Below are 24,845 nucleotides of genomic sequence, written 5' to 3' on the forward strand. Positions count from 1 at the left end.
CCTTCCTTCCAGGCACACTACTCTGCCCTCCCTCTTCCAGGAAGCCATCCCTGACTAATGACCACCCCCCCACCCCCTGCCAACCTCTCTACCAGCCTCCCTGTAGGGACTGACTTCTCAGCCCAGAGCTCTTTCCATTCCCTTCCATTGCCCCTCCCTCAGTAAAGATCACTCCAGCTCAAATAAGGCCTGGACCCCAGGAGAAGGATTCCGCTCTCCACCACATCCTCAGTGGTTGAAGGCTCAGACAGGGGTGGGGGCTGGTGAGGAGGAGGCCACCTGCCAGAGTGGCAGCCGACAGGCCAGCTAAATCCTTGACCTGCGATTTAAGGGGTCGGGCATAGTTCAATAGAGCACTCCAGGCTGAGTCCCAGCTCATTCACACAGGTCAGGGGGATGAGGGGTAGCGAGGGGAGGAGGGTCATCTCCTCCAAGAGCCCCTTGAATTCATTCCCAGGCCTCGGAGGCATAATTGAGTCCTATGAAAACCCACAACTCTCATCCGCATCAGTGCAGAACCTCCTTCTGAGAAGCAAAGGGGGTACCCGGAACCGGCAGGGATGGTCGCGCAAGGAGGTGGGAGAGCCATGGAACACATAGAGTCACAGTTAGGACTCCTGTCTGTTTTAACCTAGAGTCTCTTGTTAGGTCCCCAGGCCCCTCAGCTTTGCCCAGAGTGCCCAGGTCAGCCCTGCTCTCTACCCCTCTGCTCCTCCTTTGGAATTTTTCCCCAGAACTGGGCCTTACCAAGATATGGGCGTGGGGGCGGAGAGGTCCTTTGAATAATGAAATTCCACATGCAAAACACAGAGTGGTTTTCCTTGACATAAATGCCAGTGAGGCCTCAGGAAGAGGGCCAAGCCTGGGTCCAGCTCTCAGACAGATGCCCCTATCCTTGGGTTTCCTCACCACCCAGGTTTGCCTGCTCGCCGTGCTATGCAAATGAGATGCAAACCAAGCCAAAACAGCCGTAGGGATTGGCTGACCCCAGAGATTTTGTCCGCCCAAACCAGGGCCTCCTCCCAGCTTGGGCTCCCCCACCACCCACCACCAGTCCCGCCCATAAATCAGCTCCGTCAGCAGTTAATGGCTCCTGACTAATTGCCTGAACTCGGCTGGAGCTCTCGGGTCGCCAGCATTAAAATTCAATCAGGCCCAGCGCTGAGCTATTAAATATTCATTGGGAGAGCTTCCCGAAACCTGGATGGGGGATGGGGGTGGATTGGGTTGGAGGGACTACCCGAACCTACAGTTCCGGAGGAGGTTCCTTGTTCCTCCCCCCGGTACTCTTTATCTTCTCCTCCAACAGCTGTCTGATTACCATTCTGCTGGGCCTGATTTCTCCCTGCAAGTCCCTAAGTTCTCGCGCCCTGGAGATGGAGCTGCCTTGCAGGAGTGTGGTGCTAAGTTATGCCAAGGAGTTGCCCTGTCCCTCCGCCCTGCATTCCCTCCGTCTCACCCCATGGGCCTCTTACCCAGGGCCCACTGTGGGTCATTATCAATGCTGGAAAACCTTAGGTTTCCTCAGGGGTGGAATAGCTCCAAGTACAGATGGCTTCCTCCTCAGCAGAGCCCAGGAGAAGCTCCTAGGTTCCTGGCATTGCTGCCTTTGCCAGGAGCTTTGCTGGCGCTGTTCTGGCCATCTTCAGCAGGCTGGAGAAGAGAGCTCCAGGCTGGGCAGCCTGGGGTCTGTGTTGGAAGGGAGGAGGGCGTTCTGTGCAGTCCTGCTCTCTCCCCTTCCCCCAGGAATGCAGCCTGTCCAAGCTCCTGGGCCCCTGGCCTGATGCTGAGCAGGCTGCCTGGAACTTCTCAAGGAGGATACCCAGGAGGAAGGGGGCTGGGCCTGTAGGGGACCACTGAGAGGGTCCTGCGTTGAGCAGGAAGTGAACCCCTCACCCCCACCCCCACATACATACACACCATTGGTAGAGGGTTATGAAGAGGGTTTAGCAGGTATGATGACATCCATGGCAAAAGGCTGGAGTGGCCCACTGGAATAAGGACTAGGAGTTTTCCTACACCTGCTGTGTTAGACATCTTGTGACACAGCTCCATCCCTGGACCAGGAGGTGTTTGAGTTAGGGGGAAGGGAGAGCACAAGGAATTATGCTAGAAGACACCTGTTCCCCTAACCTGTTTTTACAGGGAATCCTCAGGAGCAAACCACCTGCTCACAAGGCTCTTGCCCAGCCCTTTGGACTGCTCCCTGCCCCGAGTGTCTGAGGTCCTGCAGGAAATTATCCCTGTGGGAGCCACAGAGAGCCCCAGAGATGCTACAGGGGCGGGATGAAGGCCAGGGCACCAGTTTCTACAAGGCCAGCAGCAGCTCAGGGCTCCAGGAGGGACGTGAAGTTCAGGACACATTGTTCTGGGGGACAATGGAAAGGACTTCTGATTCTGATATTCTGAGAGCATCAACCCTTGGCCCAGCAGGAAACCTAGGATTCTGATCTGAGAATCCATACTTCTCCAGAGCTTAGGTTCTCTCCCGGCAGGAAATTGGGGAGGGGGGCGGTACTGGGAAGCACCTCCTCTCCAGGACCCAGGCAGGCCCCAGAGCTGGGTGCAGGGCAGAATGTGTCTGGCAGCGATTAGGAAGGGAGCCAGGGAGGCCTCAGACTTGAGCAGGTCAGGAGTGACCTGAGCCAAGTGTCCGATTCCAAAGCCAGACGTCACAGGCAATCCAGGATTTCAGCTCACCCCACGTGTGGTTCCCATTAGGACTGGCTGGGGTCTTCCTGAAGGCCAGGCAGATTCCTGAGCCCCTCCCCCAACACAGCCCCTCCCTCATGGGGCTGTTTGGAATGTCTTACCCAGTTCTTCCAAGTGGCCTGCCTGCCTACCAAAGTGCAACCTTGGGGCTTTTCTGGGGCATCCCACTCCAGAGAGGCCTCCCCACCCACTATATGATATTTTTGCAATGTCTTAAAGGGGAGGCTAATTCCTGAAGACCCATATGCTGTGCCCAGCGCCTTCCCTCCTTTCCAGGTCAGCTGCTTGTGTTCAGGCCTCAGCTCTTCTGGTTCTAACACTTGCAACTGCCCCCACTGGCCAGGACTTTCCTCCATAATGCCCCTAAGTGGGCCTAAAACTCAGGCCTGTTATAAAGATCATTTCCCTTTTATAAAACCTCCAACAACTTTCCAGCATCTCCATAGCTGTCACTGTTTGCATCCTCAGGTATATCTGTGCTACATGTGTTTTAGACACACACACCATTTTAAAGTTTTAAAAGAGAGTTATCAACAATTAAAAACCAGGAAGCAACCCGTAAAACCCTACGTTTCTAATTTTTCTTGAAAATAGCTGACAACACAGCTCAGAAGCTGGCATGGCAACAACTGGCCAGAGGTGAGCAGCAACTGCGGCCTTCGGAAGGGATCCCTGGGGCTCACCTGAGAGCCACGGCCCCACTCGTCCCTATTGTCATCTAGGTCTGAGGCTCAGATGAATGAATGGTCTTTTTAATCACTGGGCTAGTACACACCTTTTAATCTTGAAAAAAAGTGCAAGTGTTAGTCACTCCGTCCTGTCTGACTCTTTGTGACCCCATGGACTGTAGCCCTCCAGGCTCCGCTGTCCATGGAATTCTTTGGGCAAGAATACTGGAGTTGGTAGACATTCCCTTCTCCAGAGGATCTTGCTGACCCAGGGATCAAACCCAGGTCTTCTGCATTGCAGGCAGATTCTTTACCATAGGAGCCACCAGCAAGCCCACCTTTTAATCTTACTTTGTGTCAGTTTCACTTCTTCTAGCCTCTTAGGTTCTTGTCTGTCCTTTCCTGTGCTGACATGTCAATTTGCTACAACAAACCCAAGTCTAAGGTATATATGCCTCTTCAGCCCTCCTTTCACACACCTCTCTGCTCCTTATCCCAGTCGGTTCCTCCCCTCCAACACTCCTGCTCCAGACACATCACTACCTCCACACTCCCAAGTCTTAGCACATGCTGTTCTTCCTTCCCCATGAAGTTTTATTTTTCCTTCCAGCCCCAACCCAGAAGTCATCCTCTTGACGCCTCTAGCAGGCAGGACCGTCAGGTTGTCTAATACTCCTGAGGATTCTGGAACATCTCACATTGCATCCCCACTCTGCGGTGAGAGCCTCTTGAGGGCCAGGAGCAGGCCTGCTGGGCATCCCCAGGACTCACCTCTGTTGAGGAATCAGGCCATCAGGCCAGAGGTAGAGATGGCTGCGGGGGGGGAAGTTGCAACTCCACCCCTGTAGAGCTGGCCTTGGTGGCAAACACAAGTTTGTTGGACATGGCAAGGTTGTAGGAGGGGAGGTGGCAGGGATTCTGTGCTGAATTTGTGTGTCATGGCAGTCTGAGCACGGGATGAAAAACAATTTCCAAACACAGAGCCTTTCAGAAAGGAGTGAGTTTATTAAGAACCAAGAGCAGAGATGATGTGGGCATGGCGAGCATGGCAGGCTGATCTCCCGACAGAACAGAGACAGCCGACTAGACACTACTAGAACAGTGAGCCAGCTCAAGGGAGAGGCAACACTCTCCATGAGTTAGTAGCCAATTTGTTCAGCCTAAAGACAAAAAGATTCCTGCTGCAAGGGTGCTATAGGGTGAATACCAAGGTGGCCGTTTTTGTCTAATATGGGGTCAGGAATCTTGTTGGTGAGGGTTGGGGGCTTTTGGTATTGGTTACAAAAGGGCTCAGTCAATTCCAGAGGTGACCTTGGTTCTGGGCTCCGTGTCTGTGGCCTTGGTACAAGGATAGGACTCAACAGTGAGGTCCTGGGTTTTCAGCGGGAAGGATACCTGTGTCACCTGGGGATCTTGACAAGAGGAGCTGGGTTTGGGCTTGGAGTACCTAGGAGCCTGATCTCACCAAAACCATCCCAAAGAAAAAGAAATGCAAGAAGGCAAAATGGTTGTCTGAGGAGGTCTTACAAATAGTTGAGAGAAGAAGAGAAGCGAAAGGCAAAGGGGAAATGGAAAGATATACCCAACTGAATGCAGAGTTCCAGAGAATAGCAAAGAGAGATAAGAAAGCCTTCCTAAGTGAACAAAGAACAAATAGCAAATAGCAAAGAAATAGAGGAAAACAATAGAATGGGAATGACTAGAGCTCTCGTCAAGAAAATTAAAGACGCAAAGGGAACATTTCATGCAAAGATGGGCTCATAAAGGACAGAAACGGCAAGGACCTAACAGAAGCAGAAAAGATTAAGAAGAGGTGGCAAGAATACACAGAAGAACTACACAAAAAATGTCTTAATGACCCGGTTAACCACCATGGTGTTGTCACCTAGACCCAGACATCGTGGAGTGCCAAGTCAAGTGGGCCTTACTACGAACAAAGCTAATGGAAGGGATGGAATTCCGACTGAGCTATTTCAAATCCTAAAAGATGATGCTGTGAAAGTGCTCCATTCAATACATCAGCAAATTTGGAAAACTCACCAAGGGCCACAGGACTGGAAACAGTCAGTTTTCATTCCAATCCCAAAGAAAGGCCATGCCAAAGAATGTTTAAACTACCCTACCTTTGTGCTCATTTCACATACTAGCTAGGTAATGCTCAAAATCCTTCAAGCTAGGCTTCAACAGTATATGAACTGAGAACTTCCAGATGGACAAGCTGGGTTGAGAAGGCAGAAGAACCAGAGATCAAATTGCCAACATCCGTTGGGTCCATAGAAAACGCAAGAGAATGCCAGAAAAACATCTACCTCTGCTTCATTGACTACATGAAAGCCTTTGACTGTGTGGATTACAATAAACTGTGGAAAATTCTTAAAGAGATGGAAATACCAGACCACCTACCTGCCTCCTGAGAAACCTATATGCAGGTCAAGAAGCAACAGTTAGAACTGGACATGGACCAACATACTGGTTCAAAATTGGGAAAGGAGTATGTCAAGGCTGTATATTGTCACCCTGCTTATTTAACTTCTATGCAGAGTACATCATGTGAAATGCCAGGCTGAATCACAAACTGGAATCAAGATTGCTGGGAGAAATATCAACAACCTCAGATATGCAGATAACACCACTCTAATGGTAGAAAATGAAGAGGGACTAAAGAGTTTCTTGATGAGGGCAAAAGAGGAGAGTGAAAAAGCTGGCTTAAAACTAAGATCATGTCATCTGGTCTCGTCACTTTAGGGCAAATAGATGAGGAAAAATGGAAACAGTGACAGATTTTTTTCTTGGGCTCCAAAATCACTGTGGACGGTGACCGCAGCCATGAAATTAAAAGACTTTTGCTCCTTAGAAGAAAAGCCATGACAAACTTAGCATATTAAAAAGCAGAGACATTACTTTACCAACAAAGGTCCGTCTAGTCAAAGCTATGGTTTTTCCAGTAGTCATGTACGGATGTGCGAGTTGGACTATAAAGAAGGCTGAGCGCTGAAGAACTGATGCTTTGAACCGTGGTAGTGGAGAAGACTCTTGACAGTACCTTGGACAGCAAGGAAGTCAACCCAGTCAATCCTAAAGGAAATCAACCCTGAATATTCATTGGAAGGACTGATGCTGAAGCTGAAACTCCAATACTTTGGCCACCTGATGTGAAGAATTGACTCATTTGAAAAGGCCCTAATGCTGGGAAAGACTGAAGGCAGGAGGCGAAGGGGACGACAGAGGGTGAGATGGCTGGATGGCATCACTGACTCAATAGACATGAGTTTGAGCAAACTCCAGGAGATAATGAAGGACAGGGAAACCTGGTGTGTTGCAGTCCATGGGGTCTCAAAGCATCAGACATGACTTATTGACTGAACAAATCTCACTCAGGACCAGTACCTGTGCTTCTGCACCTGTGTGGTTGTTTAGACCCTGAGGGTGGGTGTGAAGATGTGTAAGCATCTGGGCAGTGGCTCCCTGTGCCAGGGCATGGGGGTACTCTGCCCTGTGAGCATCCCCAGTGCTCAGAACTGTCATCAGTACAGGGATAGAGGTCAAGTGAACAAAATCCAAACTACCTGAGGTTGCAGAGACCTCAGGAGATGGGTGTGAAATCAGCAAGGCTGCTCCCATAATCTGTTCCCTGGCCTCCAGTCCCTAGCCCACCCTCCCTCTTCCCCAGGAGAGCCCCTACCTCCACAGGGCTCAGTCAACCCCTGTCATCACTGCCCCGCCCAGGCCCTCCCCATGCCCAGGGGCAGGCCTGATGCTCCTGGTCTAGCAAGTGGCCCTGGGTGGAATCACCCAAGAAGTAGATACTGGGGTATCCCCATTTCACAGAGGAGGAACCTATCCAGGATGAGCCATCCTTGAGAAGCAACCCTTTGAGAATTTCAGCCCAGCCGGAGGGAGGCGTCTGAGAGCCAAGTTCGGTCGCCAGACGCCTTGCTTCCAGACCCAGCCTAGAGTTCCACACCCGCCCCTCCCCCCAACACCAGTCACAGCCCTGCAGTTGAGGAGATGGACGCGTCAGCATCCCAAAACAAGCCTCAACCACGGACCAGAGCCTGCGAGAGTGAGTTGAGGTAGGACCGCTCCCCGGATGCTTCCCAAATCCCTATCCCAGAGGAGCAGAACCTGAACTCTGGGCTTCTGGGTGATTCCAGCAGGGCACCCCTCGTCCGCTGCCAGAGAGGAGGGTGGGGGCGCTCTCGTGGCCCCCCTGCATTCGCCCGAAGGCGCGTCCGCGGGTCACCCCTGAACTCCCGCCTGCCGGGGTGCGCCTAAGAGGGGGGTGTTTGGCACGTCCCAGCCCCTCCCCCAGGCTTGGGGTCAGGGGAGGGGAGGAGGGAGCAGATGGCAGCAATTACCGCTCGGACCCTCCCCCGCCCGTAGCCCGAGGCCGGAAGAGCGGCTTCTCGAGCTTTCGCGGGCGGGAGGGGCAGCGGCCTCCGCGGCGGGGAGAGGGGTCGGGGGCGCAGGTCCAGGAGGGGACTTCCTTCCCCCGGGAGCGGGGCCGGGAGATTCCCTTAGGAAAGGCCAAGCCCTCCCTTCCCGCTCCTGCCCTGAGTCGTCTCAGACCGGTGTCCTTACAAGCCGGTCGCTTGTAGGTCTGAGATCCGAGGATGTTTCAGGCTGGGCCAGTGGTCCAGCTTGGGGAGAGGGGAGCTGTGCGCTTGTGCGGGTTGTGGTCTAAACAATGGCCGGGAGTGAATGGTCTGAAATCCAAGCTTCACCTTGGCAGGTGTTGACTGTGGAGGAAGGCATGGGGCACCTTTTCTCACCGAGGGATGGAGCGAGCCTGGACTGCCCCTGCTTTAGGGCAGACGACTGTGTGAAGGAGAGCAAATGACCTACGTGGGGCAGAGCCAGAGAGAGCAGAAGGGCTCTCAAATCCAGGGCCCAGACAGCTTTGCAAACCGGGCTTCTCTAACTCTTGGTCTCCTCCCCGAATTTCTCTCCCGTCCTTCGCTTGTCCAGTCCACTAGCAAAATTTTTTCTGCCTCCAAGATGGTATCTTGCCACACTGCTGGGTTTGTGGGATTTTAGTTCTCTAAGCAGGAATTGAACCAGGCCATTGGCAGTGAGAGCACGGAGCCCTAACCACTAGACCAACAGGGAATTGTCTCCAAGATGTATCTTGGATCAGCCCCTGCTTGCCACTCTCTCCAGGGTGCAAGCCCCTATTACTCCTACTTCCTTGCACAACTACAGAAGCTCCTGCCTGCTCTCTTGGCTCCTCAACAGTCAGCTCACCCAGCTGCCAGGGGCCCATTAAAAATACAAATCAGATAACAAATCAGAGCGTGTCACTCCTGCTAAACAACCTCCATGGCTTCCCTTGGAAGAGAGCCCCAGCTTCTCACCCTGGCCCCTGCCTGTGCCAACCTCTCCTCCATCATTCCCTGTTCTGCCCGGGCTCTCCTCCCACTGGCTGCCTTTCTGCTCCTTGAACTTGACAAGCTTTTCCCCATCTCTGGCCTTGACCATGAGGATACCTTTGCCGGGAATGCTCTGCCCAGGTTCTTCACAGGGATGTCACTTCCCCATCAGCCCTGACCTCAATACTGAAGCAGCCCCACGAGCCATCTGCTGATGTACTGTGTCACTTGACCTTGTCTGTATCTTCCACAGGACTTACCACTTTCTGTAACTGTCTTCATTCACTTGGTTTGTGGTCTGTTTCATCTATTAGAAGCCCAGCTCCATAAATTTGGGCATGTTGCTTGTTGTCTGCTAGCCTGACACCCAGCACAAACCTAGAAAGTGCTCAGCATCTCCATTCATTTCAGGAATGCAGGAGTCCCTGGGAAATGAAGGGGACTCTGGGCCATCTGCTCACCTCTCAGGGGTTTCTCTTTGAGAGGGACCTGCTGCAAATCCCTGTGTTCACCCAAATGCCTCATTCATGTGGGCCAGCCTGTGGTTTCCAGTAAGAGAAATCTTAGCAACCACATTTACTGAACACTTACTATGTGCCAGGCATTAAGTGCTTCACACGGCTTGATTAATTTCTATGACGAAGTACATACAAATATCCCCAGTTTACAAGTAGACACACAACAGGACACACAGGATGTGTGATTGTTCAACAAACATACACATGCATCATAAGCATTGGATTCATTAATGTATTATCATACAATGGATGGGTGAGATGAGTAAATACATGGTTGAGCCTGGGGCATTTAGTAACTACTGTGTGAAGGTGGAACAGAACAGAAAACTGAGGGAGGGTCACCATGGTGCCCAGGGCTAGTTTGGGCAAGTGAGTAGAAGAGGACTTTTAGGCCACAGCCCATGCCCTTGCTCTGGGTCCCTACAGCACCCAGAGGTGCAGCTGTGATGCGGAGGTAAGGGCCTGGGTCCTGGTGTGCTGTCCCCTGCCAGGGGGCAACCACTTACCTTCTCAGGGGCATATTAGCAAAGTGTCCGGGGACACGTACATAATCCCTAACTCCCAGAGCCCTTGGCAGGATTACATTAAAAATGCTCTAACCTATAAGGGAAAAGAATCTGAAAAAAATAAAGATACATGTATAACTGAATTGCTTTGCTGTATACCTAAAACTAACACAACATTGTAAATCAACTCTGCTTCTATAAAACAACAAAAAAATGCCAGTGGCAGTACATCACCTGCAGAGGACCTGCTGAGGAAAGAGAGGAGGGTGAAGCTTGCTAGCCTGAAAAACTAAGGTTAGAGCTACACTTTGGCCCCTCTGAGCCACAGCTCCCTGCTGTGTGCTCCTCCAGGGCCGGCCAGGGTCTGCCTGTGGTGTCCCCCATCCTTGGCCTGGACACTTACGACTCAGTGAGTGTTTGTTGAGTGAATAACGCCCGGGTGAGGGAATGACTAGGGGATGAGGAAGAGAGGGAGAATAAATAAATACAGTGATGTATTGACACCCAAACCCAAAGACAGAGTGAACGAAGCAGGGACTAGAGACACCCTCCGCCTGGGAGACTCAGCTTGTTGCCTGTCAAAGGCAGTGGTAAGGCTTGGCCCCACCTTTCTCTCTGGGGTTGTGTGGAACAGTTGAGCTGCAGCAGGTCCGTGAAGGCCCCCCCTTTGCTGTCTACGCGGAGCCGAAGCGACCGGTGCACCCCTCCCCCACGTCCCTGTCCCCCGGAATTTATAGATTCCTCATTGTCCTGCACAAAGGCCTTCTTGGGGAGGAGGCGGGGTGGGTGAGGAGGCTGGGGAATTAAAAAGTCAGAGGCTGAGTAACAGCCGGCCACACCCGAGGCCCCATAAATCTGCCTCAGCTCCTTGTAAGATGGACTTACTTTGCCTTCGCCCCCAGAGCGTCTGGCAGGGCTCTGGTGGCTGTGGTCAACTCACCCTCCCCATAGGTCTAGAGCCTCACCAAGGTGAAGGTGTGAGGGGCGTGAAGACAAACCCCTGAGAGCAGGGGGCAGGGGACTGCTATTGTTGTACCCCTCTGATGTCAGAAAATCCTTTCTCTCCTCTCGCTCCACTCCCTGACACGCCCTGTAATTCTAGGCCACTGCTGCTGGTTCTGAGCAGAAAAATGAGTTTTCTGTGGGTATTCTGAGTTCAGACCCCAGGAAAATGCCTCCTCCCCCACTCCAGCCACTCAGAGAGAGAGGGTCAGAGCTGACAGTAGCATTGGCAGATGGTGCAGGGTTAACAGATGACATGGAAAACAGAATCACTCAGCTATTCTGTCCCTCCATCTTCCCCTTGGAAGGGATGGCCTTCAAACTGGAAAGAGACAAAGATATCAACGGGGAGGGTTGAGGAGGGACGCCACAGTGTGTGGGGGACCACAAACCCACCCTGCCCTGGGAAAACCTGTCTTGGAAGCCCATCTCTGTCACTCACCAGCTGGGTGATCTCAAGCAGGTCCATTCACCTCTCGGAGTCTCTGTTTCCTCATCTATAAAATGGGTCAGTGAGAGAACCCTGCCTGACCTTCTCACCGGCTTTTATGAAGAGGATTCGGATTTTCCCGTTTGTAAAATGGGTGTTACAGTTTGTGAAGGTGTAAAAACTTTAAGAAGTTACTTACAAACTGTCAGCCCCTTAGTTGTTCATAAAAGTATTTTTTAAAATGTTTCTTACAAAAAAATAAAATGGAGTAGAAAAGATCATAGTGCAGCACACGGTTTCATTACACTTTGCTTTTATTTATTTAATTGTTTATGTATTGATGGGTGCTCTGGGTCATCATTGCTGCGCACAGGCTTCCTTTAGTTTTCAGAGGGTGGGGGGCTCCTCTCCGTCGCAGTGAACAGGCTTCTCATTTAGGTGGTTTCTCTTGTCATGGAACATGGGCTCTAGGTGCATGGGCTTCAGTCATTGCAGCATGGGCTCTTGAGCACACACACTTCAGGAGCTGTGGCTCACAGACTCAGTTGCTCTGCAGCATGGGGGATCTTTCCAGACCAGGGACTGAACTCGTGTCCCTTGCTTTGGCAGCCGCCTGGACCTAACCACCGGACCGCCAGGGAAGTCCCACACTTTCCTCTTAGGTGTATGCATATTCATGTGTCCTAGGGCCAGAGGTAGATGTATTTCAGTCATGTCTCTTGGTGACCCCATAGACTGAAGCCTGACAAGCTCTTCTTGTCCATGGGATTCTCCAAGCAAGAATACTGGAGTCGGTTGCCATATCCTTCTCCAGGAGATCTTCCCGACCCAGGTCATCTTCCTGACCCAGGTCTCCTGCATTGGCAGGCAGATTTTTTACCATCTGAGTCACCAGGGAAGCCCATATTTACTGTGGATGATGGTCAAAAAAATTGGCAGCATTCCAAGTGAAGGAGATTCTTTAGTGATTATCTCCAGAAATGTATGGTGGATGGATAGAAACTAACAACATGAAATGCACCAGGAGAAACATACATGTAATTGATGGTGGACTATGGAACCCTAGACTGGGAAGATTCACCCTGAGCCCAGCAGTATACATGAGGTTTGTGGTGACGGGTGGAGGGGCTTATTTAGGACTCACCTGACTACTCCCTTGGTGGGTAAGGATGCTCTCTTTGCTTTGTAAGATGCCAGGGACCTGAACCCTGAGGATGCCGACCCTGCAAACCTAACAGGCCATGGATGCTGCTCCCTCAGTATGGCCCTGGGCTGAGCCAGCGAGGATGGGCTGGTGGGTGAGAAACTTGAATTGCTGTGCCTGGATCCCTCCTCCCACAAATCCACTAAGAGTGCACCAGGTATGATGTAGTTCTGGGCCAGGATACCCCTGCCTGAACTTCACCCATGACCCTCATCCCCACCCCCACACCAAGGACCACAGTCTAGTCAGGGTAAACTGATCAGAGGGGGCCCTAAATCAATCCCAGACTTCCCTGGTTGGCAGTGAGTTATGAGCTGTGGGTTTTGTGATGTAGATTGTGGTTGGGGAGGAGGGGCCATGACCTATGGCAGGTCACACAGGACCCCCAGAAGGGGCCAGAGCTGGGGTCAGAGGCCACCTCCTCCATTCTCCGCCCCAGCCTGCTGAGTCCCATTCCATGTCTAGTCCTTAAGCAGGGTTGGCCCATTTCCCTACTGACCTCTGGCCCTAGCTGTACCTGCCACTAGGCATGTAGGGTGGGAGTAGGGGGGCTCATGCTGGAGAAAGATTCTGGAAAAAAGGAAGAGGAGGAGCTGACAAGACATTTGACTCCCAACAGGTGACTGATCTGTGTGCCAGACTGGACCTGAGTTTGCTGAGCTCTTTCTCTGCAAATTTGCGACTGCTCTCTCCTTAAACCTCCCCCGTTTTTTGTTGTTTTTTTTTTTCTGATTGAATTCCACAAGTCAAGACTCCTGAAAACCCCAGCCCAGAGGATTAGATGGCTGGAGATATGGCATGACAGTCAGAGAGTGAGATAGAGAGAGAATCAAGCTTGTGTTCTAAACAATGTATATTATCAGGACTTAAGAGAGAGAGTTAGAAGGATAAAAAGAAGGATTCAGACAATAAGATGAGAAGGATCAAAAGGATGGATAAAAAGGGAAGCTAGACAGAAAGACAGACAGACAGAAGGCAGTGAAGAGAGCCAGGCTGAAGAGAAACTGGAGTGGCAAGAAAGGAGCATTCTGGCGAACTCTTGTCAGACTCAGCAGCTCAGAGATAATAGCAGGATAACCGGCACAGTTCCTTCACTGTTAATCCTTAAGTCTGCCACATGAAGACTCCAGAAGGAAATGTACCTGATAGAAGGTCCCTGTATTACCCAGGATGTTACTTATTTTATACATTAACCAGCAACCTCCATTCTCCCACTGCCACAATCATCTCTATCAGCAAAGACATATACAGGCAGGAAGCGTCAAGACCCAGGCTGGGATGCTGAGCAGGGGTTGGAGAGAGACAGAGAGTCCTCCTGAGGACAAAGACTGCAGAGGACACCTCCAAACGGGGCACTGCTGCAGATAGAAGGTGAAAGAAACCTCACAAACCTGCGTACCCAGACCAGTTGGTTCATGTTGATCTACAAAAATAATTCTCTTGTCCTTTGTGCCAAAAATGGAACCCCAGGCCTCTCCGCCTGTGCACCTGTCTTGCCAAGGCCTGCCCGTGCGCCTGACCCCAGAACCCTCTGCTATAGCCTCCATTCTTTTGGGCCGGGTGCGGGGGTGCGCTCGCCCAATTCCTGCACAGGGCTGCCACCTGCTGGCTGAGAGTGGCCTTGCAGAAACAGGACCCTTGAAAGGGTTGGGGGTGGTGTGTACTGGACTGGTTAGACTTTCTCTAGGAAGGAAGAGAATTCGAAAAGCAAAATGTGAAAGCCCCTTTCACCTAGCTAGATGTTTTAGCTATGGGACTCTCAGAACAGGTTAAAGGCTCCTAGCCGTCTACAGTCACTCCTGAGGGGTTCAGACCAAAGGAGAGACTCAGGAAATTGTGAATTTTCTGAGTGGTAGACACTGTGCCACATGCAGGAGACAGAGGGAACCCAGGTGCGGGAAACAGCCAAGTACAAAATTAATGATAACTAGTGTGATAACTAGTGTGAAAAGCACCAGAGCCAAAATGTGTGCTTGACACAAAGCAGGGTTCAAGGAATAGTTATGGAATGAATGAATGCATGAGTGAATGAAGAACAGAGCACCGAGGAATGATGAACTCTGCACAGGAAAGGTTGGGGAAGAAGAGGAGGAAATATTTCTGCTTCTTTTCTTTCCCTGTTTTGTTATCAAGAAATAATTATCCTGGTGGAAGATTCAAACATTAAAAACCAAAATATGAAGGTCCCCTTTCAATTCATTCCTATCCCCCTCCTTAAGTTAATTACTGCCAACACTGCCAACATTTTTTTTTTTTGATTGTGTGGCATGTTCCCTGACCAGGGATCAAGCCCACCCTCCCTGCATTGGAAGTGCGGGGTCTTAACGACTGGACCACCAAGGATGTTCCTTACTGCCAACATTTTAATGAGCTTCATTCTTTACAGTAGCTCTCAACTTTGGCTGCACACTAGGATCACATGGGGAGATTTTTTAAATCCCATTGCCCAAGTTGTGCCCCAGACCAATTACCTCAGAATCTCTGGGGTGGTTCCAGGTATCACTATTTTTAAAACTCCCCAAGTAATTACACTGTGCAGCCAATGTTGAGAACTACTGTTTCAGGCCTTTACATACATGTAAGCAGTCAACTGTGCATGTGCTTGCACACACATACCACATATATATTACCTTGGGTTTTTCTTCTTAATTAACACATCTAAGAGATATTTTCAGAGCAGTCCATATGGATGTATCCTATTATTTTTTAATGAAGGCAAAATTTGCAAGTTCATATTTTTTCAAGCCCTCCTTCTACTGATGAACATTTAAAAGTTGTTTCTAAATTTTTTTAAATTAATATGAATAATCTGCCTGCAATGCAAGAGACCTGGTTCAATCCCTGGATCAGGAAGACCTGGAAAAGGGAATGGCTACCCACTCCAATTTTCTTTCCTAGGAAACCCCATGGACAGAGGAACCTGGCAGGCTTCCTTCAGTTCATGGGGTCATAAAGAGTTGGACATGACTGAATGACTAACATTTTCAATACAAATAATGCTGCAAAGTATATGCTGTATATCTTTGTTCACATATGCAAGTGCTGTTTTGGGAAGGCACTTTTCCCAAAGTGCTGGGTTAATGTGTATGTACATTTGTTATTTTGATAGACACTGTCAAAATACTTTCCAAAAATACTCTGCTAATTTACATTCTTCCAACAGTGTAAGCATTTAATATTATTAATGTTTAATTTTTGCTGAAATGATGGTCCAAAGTAATATTTCATTATTGTTTTAATTTGCCTTTTCCTGCTTACTTGTGAAGTGAAGCATCTTTTCATATATTTATTTTGGCCTTTTGTATTTCTTCTATGAATTAATAACCATGTCTTTTGCCCATTTTCCTATTAGACTGATTTTTTAATTAGGATTAGAGGAAATCCTATTTCCAATAATATGACTGGCTGGACTCAGGGCTAATCTTTCTGAGTAAAACAGTAAAAATGCTAGTTAAAATGCAAGTGCAAATTATTTAAAAGCCAGAAGAATTGGCCAGAGAGCAAGAATTTATTAGGTTAAAATCTAAGGGAAGGTAGAAACTCAGGGAAACAGAGCAAGGAATGTACATTAGTCTGAGGACGGTTGTTGAGTTAGGCAAACTCAAGCACAATTTATAGTAGCAGAAACTTGGAAACACCCCAAATATCCATCGATAAGGCAGTAGCATAGCTGTGGTATATTCAGACAGTAGAGTATTACATAGCAACCAAGATGAAGGGACTATAGCACCACACAACAGCATGAGTGAGTCTTAGCAAATGTTATTCAATGATAAAAGCAGACAGCAAATGACTACCACAGCATTTACATTGTGTAAACTAAAATACTAGAATTATAATGTGTAATATACATAATGTATATACTTTGAAGGAATATCTAAAGATGCAATGAAACAATATATCAAGGAAAGCAACAAAATAATGGATATGAAATTCAGGATTATAGCCACCTTGAGTGGGGAGAGGCAGAGGGTAATTGAGGAAATCATGTAGTGTGATGTCAAGTTCTATCTTTTGCTTGGAGATGTTATTCTGGGTGCTTATTGCCTTATTAAAAATAATTAACTAAGTAATAAACAAAATAAAAGCAGACTATATAGGCATCAATAAGGAGAATACGTCATTAACTGGGGATTGTGCTTAATCTGATTCAGCATACATGAGGGCTAAGAAAAAGTTGCATCTACATCAACAATAAGGAAAACAAAAACATGAGACTTTAATTATGATAGCAAGAAAAACTAGAAAGAATCTAGGAACCCACCTAACAGTGAATGTATAAGACTGTGCTGGAGAAGAAAAAAAGTTAACACTATTGAAGGACATAAAGGGAAACCTGGAAAATGAATGAATATACCATGTTCTGTGGAGGAGAAAATTTAATGTTGTGCAGCAGCCCACTGTCTTCAAATTAATCTATAAATTCAATGCAATTTCTATCAGAATGCTGGCAAATTCTTTTCTAAAGAATCCAGCAAACTGATTTGTAATTTTATGTGAAAAGATAAAAATCAATTTTGAAAAAGAAATTTTTAAAAGATGGAGCACTCACCCTGTTAGGTAGTCAAACACACTGCAAAACCGATGTAGTAAAATCAGTGTTGCATCAGCAGAGAAAGGCTCTAATAAAATGATAAAAGAGAACTTAAACACGATATGAAACATTAAAGAGAACTCGAAGTTTATAGATGGTAAAGATGATGCTACAGGGGAAAGAGAATTGCTTAATAGATGGGGTTATTCACTAGTTGGAGAAAAGGCTGGATTTTGTATTAGTCTGTTTGAGCTGTCATGACAAAGGACCACAGAATAGGAGGCTTAAACCATAGAAATGAATTTCCTCACAGTTCTGGAGGCTGGAAGTCCAAGACCAACATGTGAGCAGGGCTGGGTTCCTGTAAGAGGTCTCTCCTTAGCTGGTAGATGGCTGTCTTCTCACTGTACCTTCTCGTGGCCTTTCCACTGTCCTTACACAGGGGCTGGCATGGCAGGGAGAAAAAGAAAGAGGCACCATGCTCTGATGTCTCTTCCTTTTTTCCTTTTCTTTTTTTCTTCCTTTTTTTAAAAGGATAGCAGTCCCAGGGCTTCCCTGGTGGTCCAGTGGCCGAGAACCCGCCTTCCAGTGCAGGGGACCTGGATTTGATCCTTGGTTGGGGAACTAAGATTGCACATATGCCACAGGGCAACTAAGCCTGAGCACTGCAATGAGAAACCCCTGTGGTGCAACAGGAGAGGGCCACAGCGCCGTAACTAGAGAAGCCCCGCGCACCACAACGAAGACCCAGCGCAGCCAAAAATTTTTTTTAATTAAAAAAGTAAAAGGACAGTAGACCCCTATTGGAATGGGGCCTTACCCTATGACCTCATTTAATCTTAATTACCTCCATTATGTCCCTATCTCCAAATATAGTCACAGTAAGGGGTCACGGCTTCAACATATGAATTTTAGGGGGACCCAATTCTGTTCATAACAGAGTCTTCCTCATACCATATATAAAAGTAAATTCCAGATGGATTAAAGACTAAATACTAAAAAAACTGCAAGATTAATAAGAGAAATGAAGATCCTTGTGATCTTGGAATGGGAAATTCTTCTCAAGCAAGACTCAAAAGCACCAAGTATAAGGAGATATTTTTATGAATTTAACCACATCAAAATTTAGGATTTCTATCAATAAAGTTCACAACAGATAAAGCTAACAGAAAGCTTTATATACAGTGAAGTGAAGTGAAGTGAAGTCGCTCAGTTGTGTCCGACTCTTTGCGACCCCATGAACTGTAGCCTACCAAGCTCCTCCGTCCATGGGATTCTCCAGGCAAGAATACTGGAGTGGGTTGCCATTTCCTTCTCCAGGGGATCTTCCCGACCCAGGGATCGAACCCGGGTTTCCTGCATTGGAGGCAGACGCTTTAACCTCTGAGCCTACAGTAGCCACACCCAAAACCCGTCTAACAATGGGTTTATTATCTAGAATATTAAAACGAATTCTTGAAAATCCAATAAGAAAAACACAGGAAAATCCAATAGAACACTGGACCAACACTATCAATAGGTGATTCCCAGGAGGGGAAACAAGAATGACTATCAGGTATGTAGAGAGATGCTCAACTTGTTGATAATCAGAAAAATCCAATGTAAAATAGCCATATCCTTTTATAGTTCTGTACTATCAGATTGACAAAAATTAGAAGTCTAAGGGGACTTCCCTGGTGGTTCAACGGCTAAGACTCTGTGCTCCCAATGAAAGGGGCCTGGGTCTGATCCTTGGGTGGGGAACATGTGGCAACTAAGAGTTTGCATGTCGCAACTAAAGATCTCGTGTGCCACAACTAAGACCTGACACAGGCAAATAAATAAATAAATTTAAATTAGAAGGCCAAATAAGTACAAGGGTTGGTAAGGATTTGGGATACTTCAATGCACTGTTGGTGGGTACACTGCAAAATAGGGAGCAGTCTGATAGGACCTGGTCAATAAGCGTGTGTATGTCCTATGACCTAGCAGTCTCAGAGAAGCTCTTTTTCAGGTCTACAGCTAGAGATGTACAAGGATGCTCACTGCAGCATTATTTGCAGTGGCATGAAGTTGGAGGCAACATACGTATCCAACGCTGGAAGAGTAGATAAGTAAAATGTAATGGATGCACTCTATAGAATTCTATGCAGCAGGAATAAGAGGGAAGAAAGAAAGGTTAAAAGGTACACTGCACATATTTTATCAAGAGAACAAGATTTTTCCATGAGCCTCACCCATCAGAGTGCTGCTTGCATTTCATTGGCCAAAATTGTGTTACTTTGCCTTACCTAACTAAAAGGTGACTAAAGAGAATGGGGAGTTATGGATAGGGACTGCATTATCTAACCAGTGATGTCTAACAAATAATCTAGTAGATTTCTTCCAAATGCTGCACAAAATCCATAGTGTACATTCACCACATTTTGCTGTGATGGCTAGAGGTATAGTAGCCATCTTGTGACCATGAGGGAAAATCAAGAGACTCCTAGAGAAGACCTTGAAATCTTAAGTTACTAAATCAACACCAACAGCTTCTTATCCCTGAACTTTTTATCTTGTATGAAGAATAAATCTCTATTTGTTTAAGCCACATGAGTCAGAGTGTCTGTTCAATTACAGACAATAGAAATAAACCTGGCTAGTTTAAATGGAGAAGCAGGCTCTAGGTCCAGGAACAACTCCCAGCTTTGAGAGGCACATGACCTCTGCTTTTGATGGGGAAAACAACAGTCATTACTACAGGAAGCCGATGAATCAGGAAGCTACTCACCAGAATCCCCCTGCATCTATCATGATCTGTGACAGCAAAACGGATGTCCCATGCTACTTAGCTGTATTCCAAATTTATGTCTCACACAAAAGCAGAACATAAATCATAGATTCCTAGCTCACAAGAATCTGGGAGGTGTCATTTTAGCTTTCCAGCATCTGTAGTTTGGGATGGATGTTGAACAGTCAGTCTGTGGCAGCCACCACACCGCTGAGGTCAGTTTTTGATTACTTACAACCAAAGGCACTCCTGACAAATACACTGCAAGGAATGCAACAAGGACAGAACCTGAAAACATAGCGCTGAGTGAAGAGAACAAACACAATGAGCTTAGCACAATCTAAGGTGTTAGTTAAAGTGAAAGTGAAAGTCGCTCAGTGGTGTCCAACTCTTTGCGACCCCATGGACTATACCATCCATGGAATTTTCCAGGCCAGAATATTGGAGTGGGTAGCCTTTCCCTTCTCCAAGGGATCTTCCCAACCCAGGGATCGAACCCAGGTCTCCTGCATTGCAGGCAGATTCTCTACCAGCTGAGCCACAAGGGAAGCAAGGTGTTAGTTAAAACATACACAAATCAACACTACCTTTCTCAATGAAATGTACATCTTCAAGGATATTTGTGTCAATTGGTAAAGGAAAGGAGAATGTGCTCCGGGGATCACGGAAGAAAGAGATAAGCCAAATAAAGTAAAGTAAAACAAGAGAGAGATCTTATACAGTCTTATAATTGGACTGATATTAGCAGAGGAATATGACTTGCTCCATTTTCTACACCTGAGGCCCAAAAACAATTCATTAAACTTGATATTTATTAGTAATTTAACTTAAAGAATGGTTTAACCATACTTCATTATTAATTTAATAAATAATTATAAGTAAACAACTTACATAATCAAATGAATTCATTTAGATATCAACACAATTTAAATATTTCATATTTAATTTACCACAACAAATTAATCCCGTAAACCTTCTATATCATAATTTTGTGCCCTTAATTAAGCAATTCTTTATACTTTAATTTCTCCAGAACCTCAAAAAATAGATCCAGGTGACCCCTGGAACCCCCATCTCCTCTCCAGCCCCTGTTTAGTGAGATGTCATCAATAGCACCCTCTTCCACCACCGCCCCATCACCAAGACCCCGCTCCACCAAGGAAGAAGGGACTTCAGCTTTTGAGACTGCGTCTGGGGACATCGTAGCCCTTCCACCATCGAAGGATCGGTTTCTGATACAGCCAGTCTCCCCTGAAGGCGCAAGGTGAGTGCGTCGGCTGAGATGGGGTGCTTACTCTCAGAACCGCCTCCGCGGGGGCGGAGCTGCCCTGACTGGGCCCCGCCCACCCCGGGCTGGCTTTTGGGGCGGGTCTCTGTCATCTTGGAGAGGAGAGCGCCGCCCCGCCTTGCCCGCCCGCCCCCACCCCCCGCACCGCCTCCCCCCAACTAACCCGGCTTGATCCAGCTCAGCTCCGAGGTGTTTGAGGCAGCTTTTTCCGTTAAGGCGAGCCATCTGTTACCAGCGTTGCTTCCTGGGGCGGATAGTCCACCTCGACACACGCCAGAGACACGGTGAGTGTGCTCCCAGGAGTCTGGGGAATGCTTTGGGCTCCAGGCTGGGCCCCAGCAGTGACTGCCTGCTAGGGACCCTGCGAACCCCAGGTAAGGTCCCATGGGAAAGAGAAGACCGCTCCTTTCCTTGAATCTCACTGGGATCCTCGCTTAATAGTGAAGGACTCCTGTCCTCTTAAGACTCTTGCAACTCTCTGCCAGGGGTTTGTCCTCTCTCCAAGGTAGATGGGACGGGAGACTCCAGCAAGAAAAAGCTCTCCCCAGGGCCAGTTGGGCAGTCACAACTGCTGGGATCCCTCCCGGGGTCCAGGGAGAACACTGTTCCCCTCATCCTGTGTTATAGATGTCAACCGCGTGAGAAGGAGCCATTCGCCTTCTTGGCTGCAAGATGGAAGACCAGGAGCCGACCTGGCAGAAGGGAGGGCTGGATGCGTCTGAGGCCCTGTCCTGCCCGGACAGTGAGGCCTCTACCCCAAGCTGCACACTGGGGGCCCTGTACTGGGCCTGTGTCCGCAATGACCCTGCCCAGCTGCAAGCCATGCTGGAAGATGGGGTCTCCCCAGAGGAAGCCACCCAGGTGGACGGCAACGGGAGGGTGAGCCACCCCGGGGGGCTTTGCAGGGCAGCGAGGGCACTGTGAGCTTCAGGGTCAGCACCCATCTCCTGGGTCCTCAGGAGGGAGTGGGTAAGAGTGGGTCTTCCCAGGGCCTGGGACATCTCTGAGACGGTTGTGGGTTTAGAGGACCCAGGGCCCCCATGGAGCTCCTGGAGGAAACCACAGAGGCTGAGCTGCCCCTCCTCCAGACAGGCCTCATGGTCGCCTGCTACCATGGTTTCCAAAGTGTGGTGGCCCTGCTCAGCCGCTGTCCTTTCCTGGATGTGAACCAGCAGGACAAAGAAGGGGACACAGCCCTCATGCTGGCTGCCCAAGCAGGTGAGAGGCTGCTAACCCCATCCTTAATCAGTAGTCCCGCTCCAGACCCGACCATAGCCCCACACTGTCTGCAATGACGTTCTCCCACCCCAGACACTGCCTTGTTGGATGGAAGGTGGGTTTGGGGCTTTATCATCCCTTTCTTGAGTAGCTAAGCTCTGCCCTTGGTGCCTTGTAGGCCACGTGTCTCTGGTGAGTCACCTGATCAACTACTATGCAGGCCTTGACCTGGAGCGCCGGGACCAGCGGGGACTGACCGCGCTGATGAAGGCCGCCATGCGGGATCGCTCAGAATGTGTCGCTGCCCTCCTCATGGCAGGTGCATGGGGCCTGGACCAGGATCTGTGGCCTGGAGTCCCTCCCCCATCCCTCCCCACCAGCACTGCCTGCTATCATAGTTGCAATGAGGAGAGAGATGGAGAAGGAAGATCAATCCAGGCTGACCTCCTGGAGTCGGGGGGAGTGTGCTGGGGCTTCTGATAAAGGGTCCAGCTATTGAGGGCTCTGTTTACACTGTGAATGATGGTCCGGGAAAAGAAAGGTTGGGAGGACAACTGGACCAGCTGGATAGCCTAACACCAAAAAAAGCTGGAGTCTGGAACCAGATTCTTGAGTTCTCATCCCGGCTGTGCTACCAACTGGGTGATTGAGGGCAAACGGCTTCCTTCTCTGAGCATACCCAGAGGGTAACAAGAGTGATGGCCTTCTCTGGGCTGATTTCCAACTCTGAGGAGCCAGGGTTCCAGGAATACAGTGATGGACGGTTGAGATGTAGGTAGAGTTGTTCTGGGGTGAAGTCCACATTGTCTGTGGAGTCTCAGACCCTCATTACTCCATGAGGTGGGTCTCCCCTCTGTTGTTCACTCTGGGGACCCCCAGCTTTCAGCTTTTCCCTTCCCCATTGCATCAGACTGGGTTTGGAGTCAGAAGAGAGGAAGGTCTGCACCCCCTCCTTTGTTTCAAAGTGACAGCCTCTCCCTGCTTCCCAGGATTAGGGGGGTGTGGTGATGAAGGGCGGAACCAGGTGTGGGAGCCAGCAGGATCCCCTCACCTGCTCCAGGGACCCCCAACCCATCCTGGGCAACCTGCACACCATCCCTCTGGTGAGTGCCTGAGCTCAGGGGGTCTCTGTTCTACGCCAGATTTGGAGACCCCCCCCCCCCCCGCGAAGGTCTCTCTGAAGTCTTTTCCCCTCGCTGGACTCCAATTTCTTCATCAGTCCTAAACCAGAAGTTGAATCTGGGGCTGGTACTGACCCTGGGCTGTAGCCACTGAGGATCCTCAGCTTCCAGCTGCAACAGGATGAGACACTCAGTCCTATTGCTAAAGAATCTGTCCTTCTGCAAGTCAGAAGTTCCCTGTCCCACCCCATGACACCCCTGTGCCCCCACTCCCCAGGTGCTGACCTGACAGCCGTGGATCCCGTCCGGGGCAAGACCGCCCTGGAGTGGGCGTTTCTGACAGACAGCTTCGACACAGTGCAGAGGATCCGGCAGCTGCTGCGGCGGCCCCAAGTGGAGCAGCTCAGCCGGCATTATCAGCCTGAGTGGCCAGCCTTGCCCGGGCTCGTGGCCCAGGCTCAGGCCTCCCCGTCTCTCCTAGAGCGACTGCAGGCCACCTTGACCCTCCCCTTTGCACAGTCTCCTCAGGAAGGGGGTGTCCTGGACCACCTTGTGACCATCACCACCAGCCTGGCCAGTCCTTTCCTCACCACCGCCTGTCACACCCTGTGTCCTGACCACCCCCCCGCACTGGGAACCCGAAGGAAGTCTGTACCCGAGCTGCTGGGCACTGCCCCGCCCCCGCCCCCAGCCCCCCAGCCCCCTCAGGAAGTCCCCGGCCCCCGGGTCTTCACCCCCTACCAGAGCCCTCAGGGTGTGCTGAGCATGTGCCCCCAGTGGCTCCAGCCCAGGGATAGTACCAGCCCCAGGCCCCGAGCCCCCAAGATCCTCCTGTCCAAGGCACCCTCAGCTGGCTTTCAGTGGAAGCCAGAGCCCAGGGCTTCAGAGAACCGAAGGCTGTCCCTTCCTGTCTGGAGATACCAGGAGCTCAGGATGGAGAGGAGGAGACAGGAGGAGGCCGGATTGGCACAGAGCCAGGGGAAGACCGGCTAGGCAGGGCTGGGAGCAGGTCACCAGGGCCCTCCCTTAGGCTCCTTTGCCCTCTAGAGGCCCTTCAGCCTTCCCCCAGCTTCTAAGTGGCTCTGCCCTCAGGCTGTGTACAGGGTTATTCATACAGCATTGTTTGCAACAATAAAAGAGTGGAAACGACCTAAGTGTTCATCAAAGGGGGCTGGCTAAATTGATTCTGAGTATAAATACTGCATAACCATATGATGTATTCTATACAGTGGCAAAACAAGAGTAAGGAAGCTCTTTATATTCTGGTGTGAAACTACCTTCAAGATCTATTAAGTGAAAAAAAACCAAAGGGTAGGACAGTGTATATGGCCTGATACTATTTGTCAAAGCAAAATTTGCACCAAGGTAAACTTGACTAATACAGATACATAGTGAGAACCAAGATTTATTTAACTATTTAATGAGTAAACCAGCAGGATGGATCAAAGGAAGAAGTGAGGACTTCGCTTGTGGTCCAGTGGTTAAGAGTCTGCATTCCCAATGTTAGAGGCCCAGGTTTGATC

At 49.3% G+C, this 24,845-nt stretch overlaps 1 protein-coding gene across 10 annotated transcripts; it reads left to right on the plus strand.

Moving 5' to 3' along the window:
* Positions 1-7,314: 7,314 nt before the first annotated feature.
* ANKRD33 (ankyrin repeat domain 33) lies at positions 7,315-24,471 on the plus strand. Of its 10 annotated transcripts, XM_043447192.1 has the most exons (9): positions 7,325-7,453; positions 12,396-12,566; positions 13,029-13,780; positions 20,729-20,959; positions 21,200-21,267; positions 21,611-21,862; positions 22,072-22,201; positions 22,380-22,520; positions 23,600-24,471. In XM_043447192.1, the coding sequence occupies exons 6-9, from the start codon at positions 21,656-21,658 to the stop codon at positions 24,313-24,315; spliced, it is 1,194 nt and encodes a 397-aa protein (XP_043303127.1). In that variant the 5' UTR covers positions 7,325-7,453; positions 12,396-12,566; positions 13,029-13,780; positions 20,729-20,959; positions 21,200-21,267; positions 21,611-21,655; the 3' UTR covers positions 24,316-24,471. The 10 variants fall into 10 exon arrangements, with proteins under 10 accessions (XP_043303126.1, XP_043303127.1, XP_043303128.1 ...); XM_043447193.1 differs by lacking the exon at positions 13,029-13,780 and having other exon boundaries at positions 21,161-21,267; XM_043447190.1 differs by lacking the exon at positions 13,029-13,780.
* Positions 24,472-24,845: the final 374 nt, after the last annotated feature.

The sequence above is a fragment of the Cervus canadensis genome, chromosome 25 (genome assembly GCF_019320065.1).
Source record: "Cervus canadensis isolate Bull #8, Minnesota chromosome 25, ASM1932006v1, whole genome shotgun sequence".
NCBI lineage: Eukaryota > Metazoa > Chordata > Mammalia > Artiodactyla > Cervidae > Cervus > Cervus canadensis.

What these genes read in the sequence shown, in the direction of transcription:
- ANKRD33 (XM_043447191.1), top strand. Translation starts at nt 21,656, where the DNA reads ATGGAAGACCAGGAGCCGACCTGGCAGAAGGGAGGGCTGGATGCGTCT. An exon ending in AGGTGGACGGCAACGGGAGG is followed by an intron (nt 21,863 to 22,071) that starts GTGAGCCACCCC and finishes CCCCTCCTCCAG; the next exon opens with ACAGGCCTCATGGTCGCCTG. An exon ending in CATGCTGGCTGCCCAAGCAG is followed by an intron (nt 22,202 to 22,379) that starts GTGAGAGGCTGC and finishes GGTGCCTTGTAG; the next exon opens with GCCACGTGTCTCTGGTGAGT.